Raw genomic sequence first — 27,523 nt, 5'->3', positions numbered from 1 at the left:
AAGGTAGCTGTATCACAGAGCGGATCACCACTCCTAGTTTTGTTTGAAGCTATACTTTTAAATAACCTTTTAAGTCTCTGCTGGGTTTTACTGTAAGTCAACTATTCCTTTGAGAACCAACTAGGCCAATTTCCCTTTTTAACCCATGATAATGTGTTAAGTAATGGCTATGCCCTCAATGGCTTACCACCAATTCATTACATTTTATGTAGGTGAATTGTAATATCTTTTGTCCTTTCAAAGAATGTTTCTTAAACTATGCAAAAAGCCCCATGTTATAGTAAAAATTGTGTAATTTAACAATGCAAGACTATTAGTGTAATTAATGATATGATAAAAAGATACTATAAATGGTAAGTTAAATGCTTATCAGGATTCACTATAACCACGAGGAAACATTTTTTTCTTTGCAACTACTGTAAATAATTTTTGTTGTTTACATGTAGGATTACAAAGCTCAGAACACAAAAGCCTTTAACAAAAACCTTTAAGTGAGTTTTTAAAATGTCAACAGTCTCTCATTCTTTAATGTGTTTAGGTAGCAAAAAGGTTCTATTGCACATTATGTAGCTTTATCTGTGGTAGTGTACAAATGTCTGCAGGTCTCAGATAACTTGGAATAAGTCTCGTGCCTTGAACATGAGCAGGCGAACTTTAAACTTTGCCCTAAATTTCACAGGGAGCCAGTGCAGTTCACACAGTACAGAAGTTACATCCTGATGAAGAGAATAGGTATAACTTTTCAAAGTTGTTGGGTGTTTGCCTTAAAATGTATTTATGATAACAAAGCATTATCATTCATTAATGGTAAGAAGCAGTTAACTATTTTTATCATACTTTTATCACGACTTATACTGTTGTGAAGGCCTTGTTCATTTGCGTTGCTCTCCAATAATGAAGTTATTTATGGTGACTTCATTGTCCAGTGAAACTGTATCTCCAGATCTACAGGACACCAAAATGTCTTTTGTTTCCCTTGTCGTAATAGACCCTTATACACAGTTTGCATGTTAATTATTTTACTAGAGGTTTCGTAGAGACAGTCTGATTTTTCAAGCTTTTGAAACCCTTCAATTGATTGATGCCATCCGTCAAATCCATTCTCAAAAATGCAGATTCTGCCTTTATAGAAAAGTTTATTCATCTCCTACCTTTTGTATGTTAAAAATTTGTAAAAAAGCCTTTCCCTTCCAGCCATTAAGGATAAGCCACATGAATGTTGATGGTTGATATCTACTTTTTCTGTAAAGTCTGAAAAATACATCTTCAGGTTAAACATCAGTTACTGATGATTTGTTTATGATAACAACAACTAAATCATGATTAACTAACAGTCAGATAAACTAACTATTAAATCTGGAAAAAAACATAATAGTTTTATAGTATTGTGTAAGTGCTGTCCTATGGTGATCTCCAAAAGACATACACAATAGTAACAATAGTGTGATCAAAATGTTGGTGGTGCTTGACCCCATGTAGAATCTACAGAGACATTACCATCTGTGACTATGATATAAATTAGTTTTAGATAGAACAAGAGCCACAGAACTCTGGACATCATCAGTCCAAATTATTACTTAAGTAGTAGACTCTCTAGTACTTAATTGATACTAATCTACTCTTAAAGAACACCTGTCAATATTTCACCAGACAAAGCATTTCACCTCCACCAAGCAGTGATACACAGATGCAAAAAAGATACCATTATGACATATTTAATTTGCATTTCAAATGACAACAGTAGGTAAAATTTAACACCGAATTTCCTAACTCCTGTCAAGGGTATAATTTAAATATTTTCCTAAAACAAAGATAATGACTTTTTATCAACAACAACAACAACAACAACACTTAATTCACCATCCTTACAAAACTGTTGTTGGGAGCCAATGAACATAAGCTCAGTCTTGTCACATTTGCATGCAGTGAAACCCAAAACCATGATGGCAAATAATCTGATCAAGAAGCAACATCTAACTAACAAAAAGAAGGTTACAAAACAGAACCCTGTGGAACACCCTGAACAGGTGGAATAACATCAGATTTCAAGCAGACAAGAATAATGTGTTGACTCCTGTTTGCCAGTTAAACTCCAAATCATCGAAGGGACATACTGTACCAGTCATTCCTAATTTTCCATGAGCTTCAGTAGGATACCGAGATTGTCAGTATCAAAGCTTCACTTACATCCAGAAGGAGAATAAAATTAAATGACCAGAGTTAGAAACCATCAGCAAATCATTAACTACTTTCCAAGGGCTATTTCATTGTCTGAACCCCCACACTTCAAGTTCAAAGGGCTCATTAGAAGCAAGATGAGATTGTAATTGAGTTGCCAGTGCCCTTTCCAGAATTTTTGTAAGAAAAGGCATATTAGAAAAAAGGACACTAGTTGTTAAGTACTTGAGGGTCCAGTCCAGATGTTTTTTAATACACATGTGATTGCGTCAGACTTTAGGCCTACAGGTATAAGTCAGATTTCAGGGACTCAATGAGGTTGGTAAGAAATGTTTCCTATAAATGTGATTTAGTTACAACTTCTTAGTTTCTATGCCAATGTGTCCATCTTACACTTTTAATTTTTTGTTTTTTAGAAAATCTAACATTTTTTAAACCAAATACTAAATCATGTTTCCTGCACACAAAACATAGTATTTCCTAATTATTATGAGCAGTTACTAATGATAGAAAATTACATTCATTTAATGTATTTATTGCATTTGTATTGCATTGCATAATGTATTTATCAATTATGTATTTATATAGTTGGTTTATGCTTTTGCTAACTCAAATGTGTTTGCAAAGTCAGGCTTGAGACATTTCTGTGCAATCTATTGAAGATTATAGGAGTTTTTATGGGTCCTTCACAAATGTGCAATCCTTCACAAAGATGGATCTAATTAGATGCAATGATTTATGGCGGAGAGGTCACAGCCTAATATTGCCTGTAATTTTTCTTGTTTGATTCATCAGTTGGCAGTCACTGAGTATGTCAGAACTTTCAATGACTTTCTATGTGCAATTTCTACAACTTGAAGTGAGAAACCAGAGAATTCAATTTTTGCCCAAACTTTTAGGTCAAAGTGCCTTTTTAATACTCTTGTGTTTTGTTTTGCTGTCTGAACAACAGCTAGGGATTGATTTATAATATTGTTCACAGGGTGGATAAATGAGATTTAGCTTTTTTTTGTGCCAATTAAATACGACTGACCTAGGTCTTTCACAAAGCCAAGTATAACTTTAAACACTACTTACATGTGTAAGTAATTTGTAATTTGTGCCCCGATGTTTGAAATTTTTCCTTGCGGGTAACAAAGCATGCACTTACAAAGTGAGGATTTTTTTTTTTTATTGTAGCTGTGCAGACGAACTCAGGGTGCCACTCCAAAGTCATGCCCTGGGGTGACGTGATCTTTTTCAGCATAGCTTTGCCTACCTCTGTAGTTGGATTTTGATTTTTAATATTATTTTCCCCCCATACTGTTCTGAATCTGATCCCCTCGAAAGAGCTACTCTAGTTAAAAGGATAGGCTAGTAAAGCTTCTTTTACTACTTATTCCTTGTTATCTCAGTATTTTCTTCCCAAGGCAAGATTTTCACTGGGACTTTTCACTGCGAAGATGACAACTGGCAAAACTGAGACATCCAAGGGGATGCTGGCTGAAGTCTCAGCCTCTTCTGGAATTTGAGATGGCAGTCTTCAGTATTCCACTGAAGAGCTTAACTGATTTGATATGCAGACTGCTGACAGATACCTCTCAAACCTCTCTAAAAATAAATAATAAAAGTTTTGTTTTAAATAACAGTGGACAAAAATTTTCTTCAATGCAGGAGTTCTGACCTGAACTATTTAATCAGATTTCCCTTTTCCCCACTTTCAAAACTGAACTTTATTATAATGATCTGAGGTTAATGCTTTGGGAAATTCAGCTGCCCTTATACCTTTAACATGCATTATTTGTCGCATACATTTTCAAGTATGACTTTGTGATTCTGTAGCAGTTTTCTATACTTGATGTTGTATTCGTATCATGTCTTATTGCAATACATATATATATAAACTGTTATTTCTTCCTAATCATTTTTATTTCCTAATTATTTCTTTTCTATTTAGAATCAAATGCAGTATTCCATGAATATTATTTTAACAAAATTGTATTTTATGTGTTTATGTATATGTATTAGACACAGATAGTGTCACATGGACTATTCTTTTCAGAAATTATCAGTACTGTCAAATGAATGTTCAAATGAATTAAAATGAGATTGGTGTTGTCTAACAACTCATATTTATGCATGATGCAAAGTAACACTTTAGACAGCCCCTAGGTTGGTAAAAGAAAATGTCTGTTTGCCCTTTTAGTGTCAAATTTACAGTATTAATAACTACATTTTGAAGCTGTCAGATGAAGTGAAAAATCTTCATTCTACACTGCCCTTTGGGCCATACCAAGAATAGATGCGTGTCTTTAATAAACAGTATTTTCAAGTATTCATTTTTATAAATAATTAGTCTAGTGAAACAATAAGGTGGTATATTGTATGCAAACAGTGTTGCAAATGTACATACTGCAAACTTTCTATTAATCAACAGTCAAGTACTGTAAGTTGGGCCTCATACATAATGAATTATGTTTAAACCTCATGGGTTTCATTGATAGAAAAAAAAACAGGAGAAAACACAAGTGCAGCCAGCATTTGAATAAAATTTAACCTGATAGCTCTGCATATTGTAATTGTTTTTTAATCATTAGGGACTAAATTATTCATCTACAGTTTGGGAGTTTTTTTTCCAGTTTGGGATTTTTTTTCTAATTTAACTGTCAAAGAAGAGGTTTTACAAAACATTAAGTTGTGATATATTAAGAGTATATTAATAAAATGTGTAAGAAAAAAATAAATAGGTTTACGCTGGCTTACAAAATGCAGTCCAAAACATGTAACACAGGATTTGACTGCTATTATAAACTTAATGCATCCTGAGAAGGAAGCTTGTTTTTATTAAAGTAAACTTTCAAGTTAATCATTAAATTAAAAGCATTGCATTTATTTACTTCACTCCCCAAGATGAAATCATAGCCTATGCTGCATGTTACGTTACTATTAATGATAATATAGCATAATATGTATTATTTTAATACATATTTGAACTCCCATAGTTCAAGGGACCTTGGGATTTAAGGAAAATCACATGGACATTATCTGAAGTCATCCCCAATGAGCATTAGGCTGAAATAATTTTTGCCTTATTTACCTCCTCTGTCCTTTGTGTGCGCTGGTGTACTCCTTAAGTGTGTATAATAATGTCTTTTGGTTCCTGTTATTTTTTATACTTTAAATCAATCAACAGTAACTCCCCCCACTCACCCACCACTCCTGCCGACACACACAAAAAACATATGTGCTCTCAAATTTCCACTGATCTCTTGTTCACACAAAAGGGTTGTAAAACCAGTTATACATTTCTGGTCCCAAAAATGTATCCAGATTCACTTTTCAGACTCTTATCCTACTGGATCTTGTCTGTCTCAGTGTGCTTAGATTGTCATCAGCAGTGGAAGTTAAAATGGTATGTCGAGGTGTTGAAACCTTGCTATTTTCCTAGCCAGTGGTCATGAATGGCAGCCTCAATCTGTCCCCTCACCACTTCAGTCAGACCTCAGTGGCTCTTACTAGGCTACCATTTTGATTCTGATATTCAGAATTAAAATTGTATTATTACATAATTCTGTATAGTATATGGTGTATTAATATAGGATTTTAATGTAAGGAATATTTAGTCTTATTTAAAAATGGGATTGATTTATCACTGCACATGAGAAAAAAATCTTACTACTGTGTGCTGGAACAAAAGTTGCATAACTTGGCAAAAAGTGATGTACTCTAATGCTGACTGCCGGCACTTCTCACACACCTAGTTAGAATTCACCAGTTGCCATTTTTACTATAGTAAATATTAATGCATTAATAACTATTGGAGTTACTTAAGCATCTTGCTGTTGTCAGAAGACCTGTGTAAGAAAAAAAAAACAGATATTTACTGCAGCTCTCAAAAGACCAGAAAAATAAAATCAGGACTCACTGCTGTTTGGTTTGAATGTAAAGATGTATGAATTAAATATTCTTCATCCACATCAAGCTTTTGATGCAATAAAGTTTGCAGAGACATCCTCTAATTGTGATTGCTAAGCAAATGTCATCACTTTTGCAGGAATGAAATGGCATCCTTTGCTTGTGTAGTTTGTGAAGGCCAGGAGGGGATGACAGCCCAATTGCAACTGTGTACAGAGTGGCTCCAAGCCTATTTTTGCAACCCTAGAACAATAGAGAAGCTTCCACTGCCTGCCTTGCATCATCCCATTTTTCAAGAAGGTTTGTAAGAAAAAAATATTTTTCATGTTGAAGTGTTTTGCTTTAGTTTTAACTGTCAGTTACATCATACTCTTCCTTCACTTACTGTGCCATAAGTGTATTTTATAGTGCCTGAAATAAGAGACAGCACATAACATAGAGCAGTTATGAGGGTTAGTAATCTCTCACTGTTCCAAGAGGCTGTGTTAGTTTTGGCCCAGCTTTCCATAATTCTTGGCACAGGTGCTAAAAATGATGCAGTTCAACTCTTGACATTTGTTGGCTGAAAGTTTTAAAAGTGAGCACATCTGAATGACTGTAAAGTTTCAATGAGCCTATTGTTAGCCTGGACTGTCCTTTTGCCAAAACCAGAGGGAAGGAGTCTTAAGAATGGATGATTACTTACATTCCTAGAACAGACTGGTGACAATTAGTCAGCACTAGACAGCCCTTCATTAGTGCTGTATTAAATAAAAGAATTGCTGATTTAAACAAATTATAAGTAATTTGTGTATTGATAGTTTTGTGTGTGTTGGAAGGGGGTAGGATGTGAATGAAATCACCACAGTTTTAAAATGAAATAAACTAGTGAGGCTAATCAAAGAGAAAGAAACCCGAAGTATATATACGGGAAATTCTAGAATCAGAGCTATTCAATAGATTTATATTAATATAAAACTAAGTAGCCAAAAAAAATTAATTTTTAATTGTGTGTTAAGGCATTCTTTAAAGATTTCAGACATTTAACTGAGACACACTGTGAGCTCTGAACTCAAACCCCCATTGAGAAGTCCTTTAAATACCGTACAGCACATGTTCTTTGAGGTGTCTTTCTGAATTAGATGATTGAAGATAAACTGCACTGCAGACATACTGTAATTAGATTTATATTTAGAAACATTTGCTTTGCTGATGAAGTATTCTATTTATGGTGTTAATGTGTCATTTTTTACTTTTCTAGATAGATACTTTATTGATCCCGTGAGGGAAATTGCAGAAACCTAACTATTATTAATTATAATTCTAACCTCAATTAATAATGCTTACATGAAATTTACAGTGATATTTGAATATCAAACAAAAGATACCAGTTTGCCATTTTGCTTAAAATGAAATCAGTGCCTCAGTTATTTAGTTCATTTTAAAACTGTCCCAGCCATATTGAATGTTTTTGTGTTGTAGGGGTGTAGCTGATATAATCCAGTCAATTAGTATTCATAAGTTTATTAAGATGTGTATTAAAAGTAAGTAGTATATCAGAAACACATTTTTTAGTCATCCATTTCCATCAAAAAGACAGATGGCACTGTCACTCCTGAAACATCAGCAGACATCTATATTTAACATTTTTTCCCCATATTAAAAGTTATTTTGAAACTGGGTGGTTTTGCTAAATTATTGGTTTCTCACGCTGCTGGACATGGTGTTTCTATGATGAGATGACAAGTTATCATATTTCCATCTTCCAGCATCTCATCCCTGTCAACAGGAAATTTAAATTTAAGTGATTGGCAGGTACATATTTTACAATTTCAAGTGAGAATGTCTCTGATAGGCAGAGCGATACTACTTTGTTAAATGCTTTTAAAGTCTTTTTACAAGCTTCTGCCCTTCTGTGATTGTACTGAAGTGGAGGTCACACCTAATAATTATTGAACTGCCTTTGACATCTAACGCATTTCATTTTATTCAATAAATAGACATTCAGAATGTCTCAAGATTTTTGTGTGAGTCACACACTTTCGAAGCATTTAGAAAATTCGAGGCTTTTCCAGGATGGACATGATAAGGTATACAGTATGTGTTTTTTAGATTAAAATGAAAATAAAATATAAAGGATATGATTTTCCTGATTGAACTGATATTAAATGGTTTTGGCCGTACACAACTCATTCCTTAAAATGAAATGTTTTATGCAGGCTTCTGAAAATATTTATGCTCTACTAGTTAAAAATATATGAAGAGGGGGAAAATGGCATTTCACAAACTGAGATGTCCCTCACTATTTTCACAGGATAATTCAGACTTAGAGCATGCTGGAAAGAATAGATGCTCAAAGGATTTTTTAAACAAAAAAAATCAAGAAGGCAATGTATAAAAGTATCCTTTCACTTCCAAGATGCGTATCTGAGAATAAAAATCTTTTTGATTACCTTAGTGTCATTAGACTATGAATTGCTTCTTTGAAAATAATAACTGTGGAGGAGCCAAATCATTTTAAAAGAAAATAACAAAATGGTTTAAGCTACTTAGGTTGAATGCCAATTATATTTTAATATTCAACTGAGCATATTTTACGAAGAAAAAAGGCAGCAGCAACGCATGCATAACTCATTGGCAGCGTCGGCCAGCTGTGCCAGGCTTCTCTTCGAATCACTTTGTGCATTTTAGTAGCATGGTAATTTAGTAGAGAACTACCTGAGTGATGGCATTTTCAATGAGCAGGTAATCTACAGAGAATTTTTATATGGTTATGAGCTCTGTGCTTCAGCCTGGCAACACAAAAATACATCAAGACCAATTACGATATCAACTTTCAGTGTGATACCCTTGCCACGCAAGTGCATGTATTTCTGCCCCAGGCAGTTCAAATTGCATCTAATTTGAAATCTTTGGGGTTTTAATTAAATTTCAGAATATATGGAATTCTTCATTAGTACCTGCTCTGAATAGAAGATTATACTCCTCTCCCTCTCTCGTTAAAGTGGTGGGCTGTTGTAAATAGCAGGTTGAAGAACTGATCATTTGCGGTGGCTGTATATGGGGAACAGACGTAGTAAAATGCAAAATATTATCAAAAAGATTATTAGTCCGGTGAGGGATTCTTGATTTGTATTTTAATGGAATCTTACATTTCTCTTAATGATTTGCAAATTGTGCTCTGATTATAAGATGCATTAAGCTTTTCATTTTAATGGCGAGACACAGCCATTAGCTGGGTTTTTTCTGTCGTCTTTATAGAGCGCTTCCCTGCAGCAGCTAAATATTGAAACCATTAACACTTTTTGATGTACTTTCTAGTGTTACAGAATGGACTAGTACAAGAATAAGTGTGCCTTTTATATTTTAGTAGTTTGCTTTAAGCTTCTAATTGTCCTAATACACGGGTGAACAGATTTTTTTTTTTTCGAGCACAGAAAATATTGCACAATTTACAGTTATTTCAATAGGAATCATTGAATTAAAAAAAATCAATAGTACCTTTTTTTCCAACTGTCATCAGTTTTTCTGCCTAGATTTTCACTTGTTTATGGAAAGCTTAAAGGCTGTCTCTCTAGATTTTGATTGACAAGGTTTCACAGTTAGTATGCAAAATCAAGGGGAGGCAATAATGAACTTGATGTACATGCAGTACCATGTATGTCATGAAGTAACCTCTCCAATCTGTTATGAAAGATGCTGGTACCTATTGAACTTTGCACATGGAGAATAAAGAAACATCAAGTAATAATAGCATAGTTGCAGTACATGTGTGGAATTGGAAAACAGCAATATCATTATCAAGCTTGGAAAACTAATAATAACAATAAACACAAATTAATTTGTAGATCTGTATTTTAATGTGCAATGAGTTCTGTATTTACTATTTGAAATACTTTTGTTTATTGGGATCAAACAACATTTTAAAAATATAATTTACTACACCTGATTTGTTTATTTTGCCTAGTCATGTAATAGTTTATGTACTTTAAGCCCTCTTTCTGATTTAAATATGTTTAAATTACAATCAAAATAATTACTGCTGTTCTCTTGTATTGCAGTGTTTTGTGAACTGAGAGATAGAACTATTTGATTATTTGCATGAACATCGCTGGGCAAAAACCTCAACACATAATCCATAGTGGTAAAGTATAATTTTGTACTTAGTTACAGTTCACTTTTAGTAGTCCCAGGGGATCTTTAATGACTACATATAGTCAGGGCCCTGGTTTAAGATCTTATTAGAAAGACAGTCCCTTGACGTCCTGCTGTGTCACTGGTTTAGAATTTGCAGTCCAGTGTGAATTGTGCCACCTATTTGGTGTACAAACACAACAGTCAATAGCAAACTGATTTGCTTCAGGATCTCCCATCCAGATCCTGACTAGACCCAGCCTTGCTTAATTTTTTAGATCTAACCAAAGCAGCCTTCAAAGAACTATGAATTCTGTAAATGTTTACAATAAACTACATGCACACTTTATTTCTGCAAAAAAAAACATTATTTCATTCATATCTTCTGTTTTGCTCTGTAACACAAGTTAAAAAAGGCTATCAAATCCACTATATGAAGAACACACATTTTCAATTTAATCACTGCCAGATGACAGTCTCTAAAACACTTACACTTTCCTCAGTAACATGTTCTCATTATTTCGTTAAACATGGAATCAGAGTCACTGTCACTTCCGTCGAGAGTCATAATATTTTTTTCACTTCTAAGACACTGCTCTTTCCCCAGCAAATGCTCAATGCCAATTATGTGTTGACAGCCAGTCACCAATATCTCAACAGTGAAAATGGACAAATTATGCATCATAGAGATACTGTAACTTCTTTTTTGTTACAGTACATTATTATTAAATTAGCACATTCAGGTTTCAAATAAGTCTGTTGCCCAGATAAATGAAACAAAAGCATATCAGGCCCCAAGTTAATTGGATATTTAAGAGTGTTTTACTGGTTTATCCTTTTTTTTGCTTTTAAAGATACGACATATTAAGACGTTTCTATTTTCTTTGTATATTTTCCTTACACACTGGTTAGTGACTACAGTAATAGTAAATTAAAGAAGTTAATAAAACTACTTATTGTAGTACTGTATTTAAGCATACAGAGCAGTCTCGTAATATACTGTTTGTATATACTATACTGTGTTTATGGCTGAAACTTTCCATATGTCAGCTACTGTAGTCAAATGTTGACCTAATGGTGTTTCTTTGTTCCTATTCTTCTGTGTTGCCCTAAGTTGTTAGGAAAGTAAACATTTTGTGGCTAGTAAAGCAATTAAACCTTGTTTAAAGAAAAGTTCATTACCTCTGTTTGATGTTTGCTGTAAAACCACAAACTGTTATTTAAGCATTAAGTACTGTTCACCTTCTTCATTAGGTTTTGTTTTGTGATCACTTAATTGATGTCACGCAAGTGTATCAATTAATACAGTGACTTCTGTGTGTCCTTAAACCATACAGGTTGTTTTGTTTTTACTTTCCTTTCACATTTCTTCATCTTTTTAAGCATCTAGTCAGCTTTGAACAGTTTCCCTTCATACAAGAATCAATTTGAATTTTGAGCTTAAAAGGGGTGGAATACACATAATTTAAAATGAATGGAATTTTGCTTTCATATGATAAAAAAATAAATAATGTAGAGCACATTCTTAAAAAGGTGGAATGATCAGAAATTCCAACACTTAGACATACTCCAATAACACTGAAAAGAAGCTTCTTCTGGTAACACATTTCACCATATGTCTTCTGCACCCTTCATCATAGTATTTATGTGAGCTTAGGAGGCTGGGGGGGAGAATATTTTTATCCTTGCGTTTGAACAAGGGAAGCAAGGTTTCCAGAATTATGCATACTCTCATTTTCATTAATTATGCATCCTCAAGAAAAGGATGAGGATATCTTTTCTCAGTGAGCAGAAGGAAGGGCTCTCTGAGAGCTCCAATGATACCATTCCTTTACGCGTTTTAATCACCTTCTCAGAAAAGCACTGGATAAGACACTGGATTTTTTTCTATGATGTTAAGAGGAATCAGGAAAATGAAAGTTTCCACAGTATCTTGTAATCAGATGAACAGCCAGACTTTGTTGGTTTTCCTATGCATGGATCCCTAAAGTTAAAGAAATAGATGTTCTTTCATCTGTGGCAGTGTGCCAGACTGCAACATTGCCCTTCAGTAAATGAGATAAGGAAGAGAGATCAGTGAAAGGAAATGTATAACTTAAGCATCTTAAGCACCAAAAAAAACTTTTATTCCCAATTTTGTAAGGTATGTTTGGAATTTCATACCCAGCTACTTTCTGGATTCTAATGTGAAAGCTTCTTAAGGTTGCATTGTTTGACACTTTAGACACCTGTAGTAACATTTTTATTTTATTTGTGGCACAAAGGCTTGGGCCATAATTTAAGAGAAATTCTTGTATGTGTATCAAAGAAAGTCAGTGAACCTTTTGGGTGCATCTGTCAAGAAAAACAGTGTAATGTTTCTTTGCAACTTGCAAGGGATGTTTCCAGATGAAAATAATTATATGGAGTTGGATTATTATAATATTATCCAAATCTGTTTTCTGTGCACAGAAGTAGACAGTAAACATCTGTGATAATTATCTTATTTATAAAGATGTTTTTTCTTTTTATACAAAATAAAATGGTAGTTCAATACAAAATAGTATTATATGCTGTATGTGTTATATTCAACATCTATAAATAATCTTTAGTTAAAAACACTCTTTGCAATACTGAAGCTACAATAAGAATTTACTGAAGGGCTTTCACCAGCTTTGCAAATAAATCCTACAACTCATAAACCAGTGAAGTTGTTTATAGTTTGAAAATATTTACATATTACTTAAGTTCTTAAAAGGTTCTTCAGAAATATAAAGTGGTATTCAGTTTCTAATAGCCATGCCAAATAATTGGTAACCTTAACATATCACAAAGTTTTCATTATCTAGACCTAGGTCTTATGTACTCAATTTGAAATAGACCCTGCTGGCTTCAGTGAGAAGCCACAGGACTTTTAAAGTTTTCATCCAAAAAAACTGCACAATTTCACAGTCTTCTGAGCAGCAATCAGCCAACACACAATTCACACTTATCTGTAAATATTTGCTAAAATGGTAAACATAAAAGCATGTGATTGGTTTTAGGTAATCGATAGAGACACCTTTCTCTATATTCAGTCCAGCCTCCCCTGTTCCCAAGTCACCAATACCAGCTTAATCTGCTTCCTGATGGAATTTAATGACCTGAAACATCTTTATGGCATGTCTAAGGTACATGCACAGCTAAGATTTCAGAGGGTCCCTTCAACCCATATTTAAACAATTGACACTGGTGGTTGTCAGCAAAACAGGGTCTTGACCCTTCACACAGTGTTTTAAACCTTTCATTAACTATGGAAGATTACTGCTGGTTTTGTCACCTAATGTGACCTTAATGAAAGCCGTTTTCTAAACCTGCTGAGAGAAATCATTTTCTTCCTAGAGAGGTGAATGAGTATATGGTGATTTCCAGCCACATCAGGCCTAGAAAGAGAAGCTAGATAGGTGCAGCATGGTGATTTGTAAAACAGAAACTCAAGCTGGGAGTTTGCACCAGGACTTACCATAAGAGCATAATAAACATTACTGATGAGAGGCCTATCTATTTTGGTTGCTAGTAGCTAAGTATTCCATCTATTTTTTTTTAACAAAGCCAGGAACATGGCAACTTGTTTCATATTGTCACAACCCTTTGTGTAAAAAACCCTTTGTGTGTAGTTTTCTTAGTTTTGAATGTACTTCGCCCAGTTTCCACTTGTGTTTTCTGGTTTGTGTTTCACTTTTGTCAATGCCTTTGATTTGATTTTGAGACAAAAGGCTCATTATATACTTTTGCAGGGCTAAAATACATTTGTAAGTCATGTTCTAATTGGTCTATAGGTAAGTTAGGTAAAATTAACTTAAAAGTGTATTTGGATTTTTTTTTTGTAATTGTTTCTTGTTAGTAATATAAACACTGGACGCTTATGAATGGATTCTGTACAGTATCTGATTTTAAAGTTTTGGACTTTTTTCCTGTCTTATTGTTAAAACTGGACAGCATGGTGATGTGATGCTTAACATCTCTGCCTCACAGTTCTTGGATCTTGGATGTGATTCTGAACCGGGGAACTTTCTGTGTACGGTATGCATGTTTTCCTGTGTCTGTGAGTTTTCTTTACTCGCATGGTACAGGTTAATTGGCAGCTCTGTACTGACCCACATATACATGTGTATGTGTGTCTGCAATGCACTGACAGGAGTCATCTTGTGCCTCCTGTATACATCCTGGGTCAACTGGTTTATGTCTGGCACATCACAGCTCTATCCAATTAAAGCGGTCATAGGAAATGGATGGATTGATGTTAAACCTCTATTAACATTCTGTGCTTTTCAGTGGTACTTTGTTAAGTCATGTACAATATCTGTGTTTATTTTGTGAGGATATGAGAGATAGGTGACCTGCTTTCTGCAGAATCTGCTACAGCATGAGTTATGATGCCTTGCATGTGTCATCAAAGTATCCAGTGTATTAGAAGAAAGAGTACTGGGAGTGCTTGTACATAACTTTTTCAGATCAGTAAAAAAAATATTCTATAAATCATTTTGAATTTCACAAAATATTTTAAAAGCACATTAATCAAAAACAGCTGCATGGGAAACTGCAGAGCACATCTACAAGTTCAGCTCAAAGTGAATTTCCTGTAAATGCCTTCAGAAGTGAGGTGAGGTGTTACATGAACCTTCTGTTGTCATTGTTATTGTGCTGAGTTGCACAGTTATAGAAACTTCAGCAGCAGACTGATTATGGAGGAATTATCTGACATTAAGGAACAATTTCTGCCACAGCAGACCACCCCAACTAGATTTTACATCAGTATTAGTAGTTACATGTTTTTCAGATATTTTTTCTTAACTCCGACATCCATCTTCTAACCGTTTCTCCCAGTACAGGGTCGTGGGGGAGCCTAAGTCTGTCGCGGCAAGCAACGACCATAAGGCAGAGCACATTCTGGACAGAACACCAGTCCACCACAGGGCAGAGACACAGACACACACAGACTCACACCTGGACTGATTTTCCCAGCAGCCAATTAACCAGTATGTTGTTGGACTGTGTTGGAAACCTGAGCACACAGAGGAAAGCCACGCACACCCAGAGAGATCATGCAGACCCCACACAGATAGCACTCCAGGGCCGGACTTGAACCTGGCCCTCAACCCTGTGAGGCAGTAATGTTAACCACTGCACCACCGTGCTGTCCTCATTTTTACATACAGCTTTAAAAATACACTAATTCATAAAAGTAAAAGTCAGTCATAAATGCATGAAGTTTGCATATGTGAATAAGCATTTTGAGATTTTGAGGTTAAAATTAGTTTTTTTTTAGATAAGTAAATATGTGCCAAATTCATATTTATATTTTCTGTTTGTCAACATCAGGTTGTCTAACATGTATGAGAATACGTAAGTACAGTATGTCTGTGCTTCTGTTGAACATTAACAGATATTGTCTGAAGTCACTATGAACTGTCACCCAGGTACCAGCACCACAGAGCTGTCAATATGTCTCTGCATGCCATTTTATATTACATCTGCTGTGCCTAAACACATAAAGTTTCCCCCGTTTAAATTCATGTACTCATGTATATTAATATTAATCACAAGACAAAACACTCTTTCTCTGTATCCCAGTACACTGCAGAATAAAGCGATCTGGGATTTGGAGCTTGGGGCCAGAGGGGAACCTGCATGCTCGTAAGTTTTCAGTTTTATATATAATTGACTCCTTAACATTACAGACATTTACCTCTATTTAAAGGGCAAGACCAAAAAACACACTAGTTAGTTGGTCCCCATGCCCTCTGGCAGGTCATCCTGTGAGTGTACTTTATCTACTGCAGTGCTACCTTTTTTCACTGCTGAGCCCTCTTCCATGCATAACTTCAGAAAATAAGCATAAAATAAATGTTCACATAAATACATGTACATATACTGCATATGTGAGTTGTTTACACTTACAATTGACTCATAAATGCCACATGTTCCATGAAACAAAGCAGGATGTCACTGAATGTATTTTAATCAAGTTTCCAACAATGGAACCGGTTTGTTAATGAACAAAGTCATGCTTTTGCTAAAAGCAGGAAATGCTTGTATCCAGTTGGTTCAACACTGTGCTGTAAATGCACCTCAAGCTGTCTCTCGCTCTTCCTTTACATTTATCATGTGTTGGTGATGATTAATAGGCTAAGGAGTCATCTAAATAGCACCTACTGCTACTTTTTACCTGAGCTGCGGCATCCTCATTTGAATAGGTGAAAAACCAAAGTCAGCTGCGCAATTTGAGCTAGATTCCGTCACTCAAAAATTCAGTCACAATTTCTTCTGAATTCTTCGGCTGCCCTAAGGCAAAGGCTCAGTGTTGATACTGAGATTAATCCCCAAAGAGCCCCTTATTTCTCAGCAGAGAAATTAAAGCTTGCCAGTTTTCCTTTCACCTGTCCTTCTGACAGCTCTGTCAGTAATGATGTGCCTTCTACATGGCATAATCCTCGTCCTATGGTAAAGAATAATTTATTAAGAAATTAAGGGGCTTAGCTCCTCTCACTCAGGTTGGTCTTCAAAAAGTTGGCTGATAGCAGTGACAGCATGATTATCAATGAAAAATTATTTAACAGTACCTTGGGGCTTTTTTTAGACAAAGCCTAATAAGTCACATGGGTGGATATCAATCAAATATATCCCCTTTAGATTTTGTAAATATTCCCTGACGTTAAGGCAAATTACCTTGATTATATGACTCCTCTACATGTAGTTCAGAGTGACTGTGGGGCATGGGCCTAGTTTAGGGAGAGGAATATATTTTTAGAAGCAAGGCAGCAGCGTGACATGTTTGCTAATAAAGCTGACACAGTTTCTCTTCTGCGTTTTTGAATCTTAGGAAGGCCAATAGGACTCAATAATAATGCTTTCATATAGACTGCTTGTCGCCACCATTTGCTCTCATTGACTGTGTTTATTTAGAAAGCTGGGAGCACAGTGATGAAATTTTAATGGCTGTTAATATATTTAGCAAAGGAGCTTTGGTCTTTCAAGAGCTAAAGCTCACTATATTACTTAAATTATAGCCAATTAAAAGGCATTTACGCTCTCAGACAGAACTTGGAGACTGTTAAAGAATTCAGTGTTACTGCAGATTATATTTTATATGAAAAATAAAACTTATGAGCTTTATCCTGTTTCTTCATCTCTCTAACATGAGCTTTTCTGTCTGTATTTACAAATCCAGGTAAAAAATATTTTATAGAGAACTTAAAATATTTTGAAATGAAAGAAAGGCAACATCTGATTATTTTAATTATGTGTTTTTTATTACAATTTGATATGCATTGAACCCATCTTGGCTTATCTAATTTAGACATTTCAGCAGTCTGCTTCATGCAGTAGACAGTCTGAGTTTGTGAAGCAGTACAAATCAGGTAAGCAATTAATTACTGGGAGAATCTGCCCTTTTAACCTCTGTTACAAGTCATGATCAGACTGGAGTGATCAGATTCTTTTAATTTAAAGCAGTAAATGGTTGGTAGTTGAATGAATTGGAAAAAAGTCATTGACCAGATTCTGGTGTACTAACAGTTGCAAATTGGGACTAATTCTACAATATAAGCCTTGAAAGGTCCTAAGAGGTATTTCTCAGGGAGCTGGAATACTGTGTCTTGCTGATGAAAGTCTGAGAAGGATTTTACAGAGACTGACTTTACAGCAGTGTTAAAGATGAGTTTTTAAATGTTGCTGTGTTGTGCCTTGTGACCCTTAAATATATGGTTCTGACAAAAGGGTAGGAATGAAAATGCCACACGTCAGGGTTCAAGTATATCCCGTCAATGCAGTCCAAAAGTATAACAAAACATCAAGCAGCAGATAAGTTATACATAAACAAAATCATGTCACATAGCTAATGCCTTGCTTGGCCTTAAACAACTTTGTAAGTATTGTAGTTAAATTTACAATTTTGGGATTTTTATGTGAAGGGACACATTGATCGACATACAGACTAAATAAATTCATTTTCAGCCTTTCTATCTCTTCATGATACACTGAGATACGTATGCCATTGCCTGCTTGCTTGTTCATCTTATCAGTGAAAGGATATACATTAATACAGAAACACTCTAGTTTACTGTATCCTTTTCTAATACATCTATTGACATTAGCCATTTCTGTGATCGATGATTTATTCATGGTACAAATATATAAAACCTTATAACAAAATGGCGAAACACGACACACTCATAGGAATTGCTTTGTCCAACTTTTCTTTAAAAAATACTTTTCATTGGTTTCTATGTCTATAATTCTAATAGAACACATTAAGTCTCACAGTAGAAAGGTAAACTGTCATTGGATATCACTTGACCTATAACAATATTGCCTCACTCACAAGCGATGTTTTTGGAGCCTCTCCAGTGTCTTAGAGAACTGTACTGTTCTCCAGTTATGTTTGTACAGTCTGCTCATTTTATTCCTACAGGTTTGGTAGAGTTCCAAGACCGCCTACCCCTAGCTGGTCTGAAAACCAAAAAGGAATCTGGAGTCAGTCCCTGGCACCAAGGGCTCACTTCATTGCAGCCGTACCCACTGTGGCACCAGGGCATCTTTCCAAAAACCCCTCAGTGTCAGAATTCAACACTAATCCACTTCTCTTAAGATTGGGGGAAAATATATTAATAATAAAAAAATTGGATTTTGAATAAATCCCCTTTTAAGTAATCATGGTAAACAAAATCTGTTTGCCTAAAGAAACCCTCCTAGCGGTCGGCTGGTAACACAACGGTATGCGCTAATGAACCCAAAGCTGTTAATGTGGTTTCTTCAGTTAAATTGATTCATGAATTTTGAAGAGAACATTATCTAATGAATTTACTCTGAATAGAAAGCAATTAAAAGGACAAATCAGTCTGATTAACCCCAAAGTCACCCAACTGCCACAATTGGTGTACAGTTTTAAATGATTTTATAAAAACTAGAACAGATTTGCTGTCTTTTTGCCCTCTACTAATCCATATAAATTAATGAACAAAAAGTTAATTTCTGTGATGACCCTATTCTAATATAACCTGGATTATGCTGCTTTGTAATATGGTTTATGTCATAATATTAAAGACTTATCAGACTTTTCAATCAAGTGATTACCTTTCTGTGCAGCCAATAATGCAGTTCAGGTTTTATTTAACCTGCTTTTTCCAAGTAACAACTTCATTTATCTGTATAAACACCACAAGCATGAACAGATCTTCAAACTGCAAAAGGTTGCTCACCTCACTTCCTCCAAACTGATTCCACTAGGCCTAATAGCAGTGGAGTTGCTCTTATTATTTAATTAATAAGTTTTTTTTGTATTATGACCTACATTCATCAACTTGTGTTAATAGTGCACCCTGTATGAAGTGTTTGATTTTAATTTTTAATTAGTTGAGACACATATACTTAAAGTACTTTTCTAAACTGAACACATTTTGTATGAGAAAATGAGAATCTTAGCTACTCAAAGCCTGATGTGGTTGTCTTTCAGGAATTCGTTCACCTTTTCTATTAATACACAGGAAAGGATCTTTTTAAAGAAAGAAAAAAGTGCTGTGCCGCTCAAATGAGACCCTTCCACTTTGGCAATCATTCGCTTTGAATTTTTAAGTGATTTGTTTAAATTCAGTGTACATTTAATGAACCACTAGGTGAGTGACGTATTGAAGCCTTGGTATTCTTACCCATTAAGATCAAAGTGGTCAGGCTGTGTATTGAACAGTGGGGTGTTGCTGTATTGCATTTGAACTTCTCTTTCTGTTCACTTTTGCAGCTACATTCACCAGCCGAGTGTTACAGACCCTGCTGAGGGATGTGAAATTTGGAGAAACAGTGTCTTACAAGCACTTAGCAGAAATGGCAGGCAATTCCAAAGCAGTGCGAGCAGTGGGAGGGGCAATGAGGAGGAACCCAGTAAGTAGAAGGCAGCTGGAAAAAACATTCATTCTCTGAGTGATATGTCACATTTTAGTATTATACAGGATGAAATATATACTCTTGTGGTATTTTGTATTTATTGGTATTATATTTACAGAGGCATTAAAAACTCAACTTTTGCTGTAAGTTCCAATGTTTGTGGTACTTTAATGTCTTTCAGTATCACTGATTTTAAAAAACATGGCTGTTTTTTTTAATTATATGTTTAAGTTCTGCTTCTGTATCCTGCATGAAAATAATTACAAGTAAATCACTACCTTAAGGTTAAGAGCTAGCATTTACACTCTTGCCACTTGTGTGGCATGGTGTGCAGTCTATGCAAAGTGATAATAAAGGAGGACTTTGAATATTCAAAATCACAAGCAATAAAATTCAATCTTTACTTATTGATGAAGCAATGAAAATTCTAGGATTCCAATGTTAGAGAACAAGAATATGATTTTTTTTCCTCTTATTGCTGTAAAACTTTGGTCCCTGAGCTGCTAAAACTGAAAGCAGATTTTTGCAACAAGCAGATTGTTGCTGTTGTTTTTAGCATTTTAATCTTTCCTTGGGACATGGTTTAAAAATGTATAGTGTGTCAACGAAGGAACTTGAAGAAGGCTTTACATTTTGTATTCAACTAAATAGAAGCAACTGTACATGATCCGGTTTTCCTGCCACAGCGATGAAGTCAGGGGTGGTGCGATATTCCTGTGATACGTATCCTGCAAGTTTTTTTGTAGTTCGCTCAGCTCACATAATTCATACAATGACCTTCAACTTTATGAGAAGGTATGAAGAGGTGCCGGCAGCAGCTGAGAGATGCAGAGTCGCTTCTGCAAATTATACCAAGGACACTGTTGGGGCAACTCACCTTTTTCAGGAAAAAAAGGAAAGAAACTTCAAATAGTTTTCTGTATTTCAGATTGATTGTGTGGACTGTGGTCCTCAAAGGGCACCCATGGAGTTCAATTAACAAGCTCATTAGAATAGTACAGGAGGACCATAAAGCAACCGTAAAGCCTCATGGGAATTGCCGAATGCTGGGCTGATTAGTTCAAGGTCATCTTAAATGGCTGTTCTGAGACTTAAGTGAGATGTCACTAGCAGTCTGTTAACAACAGTAAGGACAATGCCCTGTATATTTAAATGTATAATATCCATCTGGAATCAGAGGTAGAAGCTTACAGTATGTTAGTGTGTAAGTATATATAGTATATATATATTATCTATATACATTATACAGTAGTATATGTGAATGCATGAATTCTGCATTAGATAAGCCTTGTGTTTTAAGAATTATTTTAAATTATATTAAATACTTGGCTTAGTTAAAGAATAATTAGCAGGATGTAAATATACACACATGCACACATCTGGAAACAATATCTTACAGGTTTCCTTTACTGAAACTGGGATTTGAAAATGGATATCATCTTAAATCACTCACTCACTTGATTCAGCAAGATTACTATAGAATGTCCTTAAAATTAATTAAAAATGTGAGATTCCTGTAATTCAATGTATGTGTTGTCATTTACTCTATTAAACTTTGTAAAGGTCAGAGTTTTGCAAAAATGCACATATAAGAAAGAAATACAATATTTTGCAGAAAGAGAAGCATGTTTATTATAACTTGGGTCAGGGAATATGACATTTAAAACTTGAATTTGCCCTTTGCACACATTTCTGAGGCCCTCAGACTTTGCTACTTTCTCAAGTAACACACACAGAAGTTTTTTACAGTTTATGCGAAGTTGTGAAAGCAGTCTGTCTGTGGACTGGGATGGTCAGTTTTTCATTGCATCAAACCTAAAACACTTAGAAATCTTGACACCACAGTTAAACACTGCTCTGACTGTCCACAGACAGGATTTGCTAAATGCAGTTCAAAGACAATCAATACATTGTACAGAGGGTTTCCCTCCACCTTTTTTTAAACAAACGTGTTATCAGGGAGTTAGTTTATTCACAGATTGCCGTGAGCATTAATGACCGCCTGCATCTTGTTTTGCCAGTCATCTAGATGGCTGTTGATAAAGATTTAGCATCATGTTCTAAGTGTCAGGCCTGTCAGTAGTGCTGAACCATTTGACCAGAAGAAAAAACGCACAGGGAGCTATTGATTACAGCTTCTCAGTGTCACTTGTTCACCAGGATTTAGGTATTGATGAGGCCGCAAGTGAAAACAACCTCTTTCCCTTGTGGGCTCCTACCCAGAAGAACAAAATGCAAAGTCTGAGAAAATATTCAGCTGGTACCCGAATCAGAGGGATTCCATTATCGATTGAAATGCTCCTTCATGTTATTTTTGTCGGAGACAAATCTATGGTTTTGGAAGTTTTATAGCATTTGAAATAGGGGCTGTGTAAATGATGGATTTGTGTATTGGATGAATTAGATTTCACAGCATGTGTGTTTCAATGCAGCTGTAAGACCACCAACTTCTTGATTATTAATAACAAAAATTGAATCGTATATAGTTAAGCCGGGAAGAAAAAGTGCTCATTTTCCCTTAACTACTTTCTGTGGGGATACATAAGCAATGAGAAAGATGAAAATCTGGTGCTCCTTTAATGTTGAAATTAAAACTGGTAAATATTTATCTCTTGGTAAATATCAATCTTTGTCTTGGGCAGCTGGAAAAGTGTCAAAATTCATGGAATATGCTAGTCTTTGATAATTTTGTTTGCTTTTGTTTTCAGATTATTATTTTTATTTTAGCAATAGCAGAGTTAGCATTTACAATAAAAACATTTACTTATGTTGACACTAATTTAATATTGTTTATTCTATTAGTTTATTTTTTGCATTTCCACTCAAAAAAAAAACATTTTTATGTTAAGCATTTGAAAATTCAGTTATTATTACAGTATTGTGTTGAAAATATTATTGGTCCTTCAAATGTGATTTAATAAGATACATCAATAAGCTTCTAATTTTCTTAGAACGTACTTTTTGACAAATGATAAAAAGGCTATTTGCACATCATTCAATTAATTTTAATTGTGTGACCTTTTTTGAAAATCTTTTCAAACTGTTAATCTAAAAGGAACTTAAACGTGTTCTAGATTAGTCTAAAGCTTGTCATTTTGTGTCTCCAGTACTAGACACATTGAAAAGACATTGCTTTTAACTAATTTGTACACAAGTGGTGTTAAGGTCCTGTAATCCAAGTCAATTTAGCAAAAGTAAATAAGATATGTGAAGTGTATTTCTTATTGTATAAAACATCATGTTGCACAGCAGTGGCTCAGAAACTATGAAGTGGAGAAAGGAGATTTTCTTTTAACAAACTGCATAAAATAACATGTTATACAATAGAAACACTTAAAGCAACTGTAACGTTTTGTGAGTCAAGATAATTATTATCCCGATCATTAGCTTTTAGGTTAAAATAACCTTTATTGCTCAGTCCTCCTACTTATTGGTACCCAATCACCATACGTTGGCATCTAGGATTTTCAACTGAGATGTTTAGGTTACTAATACAGAGTGAAGCTATTAAAAAGGATGTAATTGATGCTATACTTATAAGTTTAAGTGAGCATTTGAGTTTTTAAGAGTTGTATGCATAAGAAGACATTTGTACAAAGGATATTCAGAAATTCTTACAGCTTCATTTTCTATAATTGCTATACAATTATTTTTTATATTTTTTGTTATTTGTAGTGTTGAAAGCAAAAAAAAAAAACTTTAGGAAACTAACTCCACATCTAACTTTAAGCATTTGTCCATTTTAGCTTTTAAATCTAAACGCACCAAGCATGAGCTGAGTGAAATTCCTCTTCTCAATACAGGAAGAAAAATCTGTAGGAATGTATTTTTTCTATCCTGGTCCTTCCTGACAAAACAATCCCCCAATTTTCCACAGTCACTAGTGCTATTCTACACTGGTACTGTGCTGTATGCATTTGCCATTTGTACCAGTCACACAACAGCAATTTGATTGAAACTGTGTGCCACGTTTCATCACTTGCACTGCTGAGAAGGGATAGTTTTCTTTGAACTTCCAAAGGTGCTGACAAGCTTTACTCCCAGCAATGAGTGGAGTGGCCAGCTTGCAGCTGCTTGGCCAAGGTAGCCATGTTTTTATTTTAAACATAATATAAATGATTTCCTTTTATCTTAATAGTTAACAGACAAGTCACAAAGCAAGGTTCCTTTGCCATCTCATGTTCGTTATCTCAGCAGCAGTGGTGTTTAAAAAATCACCTATAGACCTTCTTAGCAGTCATCTGTAGCAAGCAGAGTAAATGTTGCATTGGCTTCCTGTTTTTAATGATCTAAGGATCATCAGATCTTAATACAGATGCCCCTAAATTGAATATTAATCATGCTAATGTTTTTCCCTATTCATTTTTAATTGCCTCTGTATTTAATATCAGTAGATAATAAAAAAGAGCATTAATGCAGAAAGATGTTCTTTCTTTGCTTCAAATATGGATAAAATGTATGTGGTGTCCAGGAGAATTTTCAGATCTATGCTAATATGAAAGTAAGTCTTCATGGATTGAGAATCCCTTTTTATACACAGAAACACCTTATTTATGACAACCACAAGGTGTGTGTATCTGAATATTTAGCATTGGTCAGAGGGCTTTTAATACTTTTTTTTTTCATATACCTCCAACTCTTTTACTTGACAGTATTGCTGATTTCCAAACAATATACCTCACCAATCTGGTTTCTCATACAGTATATTGTGCAGGGAATAATTGTAATCTTTTACACAAGGCATAGAAAACTGACCCATATTAAGACAATTATCTTGATTGGAATAATAAGATAATTAAGAGGCTTAATGTCCTTTTTACCATGGCATAATATTTATGGACTGTTGTTCATTAAAATTCTACTAATTTAGCTATCAGTTTAATCAACAGAAAGTATCTCCTCCAACGTATTATACTTTAATTGAATATTTCTGTTTTGTCTTGTAATGATTTATTTTCAGATTCCTCTTCTTGTTCCTTGCCATCGAGTGATCTCTTGTAATGGAGAAATCGGCAACTATATGGGAGGAAAAGGAAATCATCTGAAACAATGGCTACTGACACATGAGAAACTCTGAGAAACAAGCTGTGCAACGTGTTGGTGCCATGACCACCCCTCCCCCCACACTTCACAAACACCAACTCTTGCCTTTGTAGACGCAACTCTCCTCAACATATTACAAAACATACAAGAAATATAACAACCTTCCGAACATGCTTCAGCTATGGGGAAACCTGTAAATATTTGAGTGACATGAAAACATAATACAGCATCAGAAGTGAAATATGTGGTGGCACCACTATATTAAAAAAGCTCAATATATCCTGAGGGACAGCACTTATATGCCCTTTCTTGTTTTTACATTTTACAGCAGAATGAATACAGCAGACTGTGCCTGTTGTGTGTATTTTGTTCCTGTCTCCAGCCCCGTTTTGTTCTATTTTTAATGCCCATGAAAGCAAGGAATAAAGGGGGGGTCATTGGGGTGGGGGGTGGGAGGGGCATGGGAATATTAGACAGAGCTACCCCTTTAAGGAAGCATCTGGTTTGTGGGGAGGACAGACTGCAGTCTGGAGCTTTGCACGTTACTGGGAGCAAAATGAAATTGGAAAGCTTCACCAGCCTCAACGCCCGCCCACTGCCCCCCTTCCACCCCCCTTCCATACTTTAATTCCTTCCTTGCTTTTTATTTGCCCAGATTGTAAAACTGTACTCTGGCCAAAAACTGTGCCCAAGGTTCCACTTTTTTTCTTTGAAGTTATAACTAGTGAAATGATGTTTTACGTAAACATGTGTTAATGGAACTTCTTACCAATTCAGCTGTTGGAAATGACATGGACCGACCTTTTTCCCCCTCATACTTCAGAGTGCTAAAGAATAACATGTCTACAGAATTTTGTAAAAATATCGTAAAGAATCTGCTTGGTTTTCAATTGTACGCATGGTGACTCTGCACCTAAGCTTGGGAATTATTCTAATTTTTGTTTATGTAAGTTCATTTCAGAAGTGGTTCATTTGTTTTGTTTCTTTAAGACCACAGAACAGTATATAATGTTACCACATAATTTGTGGAGACATCTGTGTACTTCACATAATAAACAGTCTTACTTAGAGAACACTAAAATCAAAAGCAGCTGTAGGGAAATTAAAATTTGTCCTTAAAATGTATTAAAATGTATATCATGTATATAAATAATATGTATGAACACATCAGATGTATCAGAAGTGTATGTGGGGTGGTATAGCTTTCAACTGAGCCTTAGTTTTCAGGAGTGCTTTTTTAAACAAGTGCACTTGTTTGATGTTAGAGAAAATATGTTCACTTTTGCCAGCCAAGTTCTTCATTTTTTATTTTATTTCAATAGACTTTCTGTGTAAAATGTAATCTATGGTACACATAGTTTATAAGATGTGATTTGCAGGAATACCTCAAGCCTATCTTTATAGTTGAGGAATGTACACTTTTTTGTTTTCCTGGCTTACTCACCATTTACATTTTGTTAGTTTAGTTCTTTAGGCATGAAGACAGTTGTATTAATAAGAAAATACATATGTGCAAACTGTTATAAGAGGTGAATTCAGTGTTCTTTCAGAGTAGTTCAGCTGGGTAGCTGCGTCAGCATGCGTAGGCTGCAAAGGAACAAGTAATAGGTTTATTCCATGCTGAAAAAAAGAAGAAAGAGAACACAACGTTTCGGCCGTGGAGCCTTCTTCAGGTGTCAGGTGTTCTTTCAGAGTGTTTGGAAGGTCTTTCAAGGTGTTTGGAAGGTCTGTTCAGTTACTTGCTTTGATGTTAATAGGAATTATATACTGTATAACTTTAAAATAAAATGAAACATTTACACCATTCCTTGTAAAGTATTACTCTTTAATTCAATGTTAGAAGAATAAATAGTCAACATAAAGAGGCTTAAACAAAATTTCATTCAAATGTTACATGTTATTTATGATCGCCTTTAGGAATTTGATGCACTATCTGCCACATCTACCTAAGTGTGTCAGTTCAGTTTTTTTGTGTACTGTGTGTTTTCCAACAGAGGGCAGTGCAGTTTAGTGAAATTTCATGCACGCATTTTGTAGTAAATATTAAACAAAAATGTGTAATGTTTTCTGATAATTATACAGAATGCATGAGGTGCTGGAATTCATCCTTGTGTGTGCAGTGGATGCGGTGTGTTTAAAGGGAGCTGTCTTTGGACATACTCCCTGGTAATCTGCAACCCAATTCCTTGAAACCTTGTGAATATATTTATACATACTGTATATAGAATAAGTTACTGCAGCCAGACAGGTAGATGAAGAATGGCCCTTCTTCACCCACTGATTTCTGAGATTGCTAATGATGCCCAGGCTGCAGACTGGAGTGAGCACTAATGAAGGGTGCTGTGACACTAGAACCTCTAGGGGTTCTATTTAAAAAGAGAGGCGAATCCACATTGCC

At 35.0% G+C, this 27,523-nt stretch overlaps 1 protein-coding gene across 3 annotated transcripts in view; it reads left to right on the top strand.

Moving 5' to 3' along the window:
* Positions 1-26,929, top strand: part of mgmt (O-6-methylguanine-DNA methyltransferase) — an 86,639-nt gene extending 59,710 nt beyond the window's left edge. The window contains exons 4-8 of one of the 3 annotated variants that reach the window (XM_088635072.1): positions 6,212-6,372; positions 15,778-15,840; positions 19,940-20,079; positions 25,043-26,663; positions 26,806-26,929. In XM_088635072.1, coding sequence (XP_088491198.1) covers positions 6,212-6,372; positions 15,778-15,840; positions 19,940-20,079; positions 25,043-25,159 — 481 coding nt within the window. In that variant the 3' untranslated portion in view covers positions 25,160-26,663; positions 26,806-26,929. Of the gene's footprint in view, positions 1-6,211; positions 6,373-15,777; positions 15,841-19,939; positions 20,080-25,042; positions 26,677-26,805 lie in introns of all 3 variants that reach the window. The other 2 variants (XM_088635071.1, XM_088635074.1) reach the window with 2 other exon arrangements.
* The last annotated feature ends 594 nt before the right edge of the window (positions 26,930-27,523 follow it).

The sequence above is a fragment of the Lepisosteus platostomus genome, chromosome 6, assembly GCF_059453375.1.
Source record: "Lepisosteus platostomus isolate fLepPlt1 chromosome 6, fLepPlt1.hap1, whole genome shotgun sequence".
NCBI classification, from domain to species: Eukaryota; Metazoa; Chordata; class Actinopteri; order Semionotiformes; family Lepisosteidae; genus Lepisosteus; species Lepisosteus platostomus.
This window is presented reverse-complemented; position numbering and strand designations above follow the sequence as displayed.